Below are 4903 nucleotides of genomic sequence, written 5' to 3'. Positions count from 1 at the left end.
GTTTGGATTTCAACTCTGCAGGACCCAGTGACAACAGATTAACTCATCTACTCTCTCCAGAGCCTGCTGGAACCCTCCAAGTGCTCAAATTCCTTTTATTTCTCTATTTTCTGTTAAACAGGTGTTGTGTTAATGCAACTCATGCCTCCCTGCAGTTGGTGCAGGACAGTTCCTCCCCTCAGGAGAACACACACATCCCTCCTTCCCCAGCTCCTCTCCTGCTATAAATAAACATCACATGAAATTAGGCAACTGGAAGCTGCTCCAGCTTGTAAACAACCTCAGCACAGCCACATCCAGTGTGCCTGGATCACAGACAGGGACAGGGGAGGATGTGTGGGGTACAGGAGGGTCTGCAGCCACCCCAGTGGAACAGAACTCTTCTCTGTCCAATATAATTACCAAAACAATCCCTGAAACACTGCCCTGCTCCCCACAACTCCACCTTTTGCCCCACACAGAGCTGGCCCAGACAACACCTACAATAAATGAGGCCTGTTCAGTGTATTTACCCCTAAATCATGCAGTGAGTTCTCCCACCCTGTAATTACTATCAGCCTTTAATTGCTGGGCCCTCAGTGTAATTACACATGATTTATGTGTTAAAAATAATAATTTAAAAAAGAATCAAAGCCTTTTCTATCACACAAAATATTCTCCTCCTTGGGGCAGTTGTACCTGACTGGATCCCCAAGCTCCCTGACCACAAGATCCCAGCTCCAGGGTGGCTTCTGCACGGAATAATTCCCTTCCCATCTCTCTGCTCCCAGCTGGAATTGCACTGATCAGCCACTGCCTCTGTCCTGAGGCCACCTGGCTCCCTGTACCTGCCTGGTCCCTGCTCTCCCACATACCTGAAGATCACCTGGAGCACAGGAGGAATATTTGGATGGGAGAAGCCCTTCCCACAGATTTGCAGACACTGGGGAAGGCTAAAGCATTTTTGGAAACCCAGATCCTCGTGTGGAACTAACTCCAGTACCTTTAATCCCTCCGGTTTTGCCCTCCCACCAACAGATTTGGGGTTGAAAAATATCAACTGATAACATAAATTCTGCTTGCTGTGCCCACTGTCCCAGGTGTGTAAGGCAGGCAATACCCAAATCAACACAGATCCTTTCACACTCTTTCATTTCCATCAGAATACAAGGCAAAATATATAAGGACAGGTGTCATTCCAGTGTCAGTGTTATCCTTTTCCAAGGGAAATGTTTGCCACTGCAGCACAGATTAGTTTTTTCCCAGGAGTAACAACGAATCCATCACACCTGTTGATTGCAAACACCCCATATTTCCATACCCACAGTGTCCCATCCCTGGGGAAACAAGCTGGAAATAGAGGCTTCCCAGGAAGAAGTCCAAGGCACTTGCATTCTAGCAGCCATTTTTTGTTTTATTATTTAAAGTTAAGAGCGCTCATCAGCTCACAAAGGAAACAAATCCCATTCCTGCAGTTTAGGTCAGGTTTCAGCCAAAAAAGGAAAAAAAAAAAAAAAACAACAAAAATAGAAGGCAGCTAAACTAACTCTGCACTTTACAGCTCAATTCAAGTTAAACCTCCTTGCTTTATAAATAAATGTTATAGTTAACACTGCAAAAATGTAACGGCAGCTCTACAATATCTTGAAGGGGCAGAGAGCGTTGGTTATTGAGGCTGATAAATACAAGTAGAGAAGCTTCAGTAGCACAGAGGGCACAGGTGGTGCCAGGGGTCTGCTCTCCCAAAAGTGGGACCTTTCCCAAAGCTCCAAGGCAGCTGCTTCCCCCCTCCCCAGCTGTGCTTCCCACCCTGCTCAGGGCCAAGAAATGAGCCACAGGCTGTCCAAGCCCTGTCACCCCCCCTGCACGAGGACAAACTGCTGGAAACTGTTTGTTTTCCACCACAGAGGGTTCTGCTCGTGGAGGCAAAAACCTGCCCTAAAAGCCTTAAAAACCAAGGTGTGTGCAGATCCTAATTCAAGGAAGGAGCTTGTCCAAACAGCAGCCAGGTGAGATTTCAAATTCCACCTCTGAAGTAGCACCATCCTCAGAAAAGTTGAGAAAAAACAAAACAAAACAAAACAAAAAAGAATCAAAAGCCCAAACCAGCTGCTAAGAACCCACTGCACGGAGGTTTAATTCATGGGATAATTAACAGAGGCCAAGGAGATGACACTAAAACCTCCAAAGGACAAGGAGGTACCTTAAACTTTCATTTGTTTCTTCTTCCTCCAGCCCACCCCGGTGCAAACATGGCACAAACACTCACTTGCTTAAATAACCCTCCCGAGCATCCCCACACTACAGGTACCTCCTGCCCTGCAGGGCTTCCTACAGCCTCAGAAATGGTTCAGACTGTGCTGTTTTGGCTCCAAACCCTGGCCACATCCACCCTCACAGCTCAGTCCCTGCTGACCTCTGGAGCTAAAGCACTTCCACCCTGGGAATGGGGCACAGAGGTGTGGAATGGGCGAGCCAAGGGCCTGAACATCACGTTTTTCAACTTGGTTTTAAAGTAAGTTTTTCCTCCCCATTCATAAACCCCAACATCTATGGATGAAACTGTATAACCAGAACTGACCTTCCTCTATCTTACAGGACTGGAGAAGTCTTGCAGCATAGATAGGGCCTGGCTCTACGAGAGAAAAAACATCCCAGCTTTATGCACAATCATGGACATCTCAGGCCTTAAAACACCATTTGGCCAACCAAGAGAGAGAAAAAAACCCCATCCTCAGCACACCCAGCCCTGTGCCATGCAAGGAACTCCCTCAGCAGAGCACGAGCCCCTCGGCTGCTGGACTTGTGCTGTCCCAAATCTGACCAGAGGGAGGGGAAGGGATTAGTTGGAAGGTATTTTATTCCTCACTCGCTTTCTGTGTGTTGGATGTGTGGGCTGGGGAGGGCCAGAGCACGTGGGGGGTGTGTAGCTGCTCCAAAGCTGAACACTGAGTTAATCCAGCACTAACAGGAGAGGCAGCAAGTCCCAGGGAATCTCCATTCTCCTTCCTTCTCAGGACAAGACGGGAAAGGGCAGGGGCTGTGGCCTTCTGTGGACACACAGCACTGGAGAGAGCTGGTACCTGAAGGTGACAACAGCGAGGGACAGCCGTGAGCTCTCGAGCCTCCTCCTCCCTGCCCTGACTCGCCAGCTTTGTGGTGACAGATGGGGACAAAGCTCAGCACCCAGCTGAGGACAGCCCGAGACCTCCAGCTGCTCAACCTCCACGGGGTGGGACAGGCGAGGGAAAGGCTGGGGGACATCAACTCTCGTGCCCTAGTGCAGCTCAATGAAGGCTTCCAGCTCCTCGGGGATGAACCCCTTGTAGGGAATCTTGTGCTTGTCCAGGGCTCGAGCAGCAAGGCACTGGAGGGTGATGTAGTTGAAGGGCTGCATCGTGCTCTTGGTGAGCAGCTTCTCGTCCAGCAGCTCGTAGGCCGTCTGCTTGAAGGCGTTGGTGGCATCCATGTGCGCCCCGGCCTCCATCAGGGCCCTCATGATGAGCGGGCAGTTGTTGCGGGCGGCGACGTGCAGGGGGGTGTTGTTGTCGTAGTCGCGGCTGTCCGGGTCGGCCCCGCACTCCAGGAGCAAGTTCACCACGTGGAGCGACGGGAATTTGCCCACGGGGTAACGCCCCACCGTCGTGGTGTCCTTGTCCACGGCCATGTGCAGGAGGGTGAAGCCGTTCTTGGCCCGGGGGCTGCACTTGAGCAGGCGGTAGATGGTCTGGCGCTTCTGGTGCTCCTGCTCCGGGGTGCACTCCACCTTCTCCAGCAGGAACACCAGGTGCAGGATGATGGCCAACGTCTTGGTGAACTGCACCGAGTCGGCCACGGGGTCCTTGCCGTGCACCAGGGCCCTCTCCACCTCCCGCACCCCTTTGCTCAGCACCCCGATGAGGTCGGAGAAGCCCAGGTGGGTGGCTAAAGTGCCTTTGGAGCGGTCCTGGAGCACGTAGGAGTAAAGCTCGGCAAAGGAAAGGAAGCTGCTGGCAGTCATGGGGCTGAGAGGCTCCAGGTTGCCTTGCTGCATGTCCAGGGCGTACTTCCACAGGTTGATGCAGCGCTCGAAGTTGCCGGAGTCGGCGTAGACGGCGCCGCGGTAGCGGATGTAGTAGGAAGTGTCGGGGTGGGAAGGGCCCAGGATGCGCTCCCGGATCAGCAGCGCCTGCATCCGCATCTCGTCGGGATCCGTGATCAGGGCCTCCAGTTCCTCCAGAGAATTCACCTCCCGGGAATAGTCATAGGCCAGCACCAGCTGCCGGGGCTCGGGTTTGGGCAGGTACTCCCCGCCCTCGCAGCGCAGCTCCATCGCCCTCCGCCAGTACTTGTGGGCTCCCAGGAGGTCACGTTTCTTATCCACAAACGTGGCACCCAGCAGCTCCAGCGCTTCCACGGCCGCCTCTCGAGTGCAGAACACGGTCGGGACCTCGTCCTGGCTGGAAGCCGAGGCACCGCATCCCTCACCCCCCTCTTCCTGGCAGCCCTGAGTCTCCTTGCCGGCGCCGCAGCCCCTCTGATGGCTCCCGCCCGAGGCGCAGGTCCCGCTCTGGCTCCCCGCAGCCTCCTCCTGCTGCAGCCCCCCCTGGATGAGGTACTCCACGATGTTGGTGTGGCCGGTGACGCTGGCGGCGAGCAGGGGGGTCATTCCATAGCCGTCCTTCTCCATGCGGGCCTTGGAGCGGAGCAGGAGCTGCAGGATCTCCAGGCTGCCGGACTCGGCGCAGTCGTGCAGGGCCGTGTTCCCCTTCACGCTGCGCCGGTTCACGTCGGCCCCTTTCTCCAGCAAGTAGCGGGCGATCTCCCGGTGCCCTTTGTAGCACGAAATCATCAAGCACGTGTGCCCGTGCCGGTTGGCCACCTCCAGGTCGGCCCCGCGCTCGCCCACCAGGTACCGCACGATCTCCAGGTGCCCATCGAAGCA

At 54.3% G+C, this 4903-nt stretch overlaps 1 protein-coding gene across 1 annotated transcript; it reads right to left on the bottom strand.

Moving 5' to 3' along the window:
* Positions 1-1367: 1367 nt before the first annotated feature.
* Positions 1368-4903, bottom strand: FEM1A (fem-1 homolog A; the record flags this gene model as incomplete). Its single annotated transcript, XM_018083474.2, has 1 exon — positions 1368-4903. A coding segment is annotated over one exon (1647 nt), but the record flags the coding sequence as incomplete, so codon positions are not given.

This window comes from Manacus vitellinus, unplaced genomic scaffold (assembly GCF_001715985.3).
Source record: "Manacus vitellinus isolate BGI_N305 unplaced genomic scaffold, ASM171598v3 scaffold_64_pilon, whole genome shotgun sequence".
NCBI lineage: Eukaryota > Metazoa > Chordata > Aves > Passeriformes > Pipridae > Manacus > Manacus vitellinus.
This window is presented reverse-complemented; position numbering and strand designations above follow the sequence as displayed.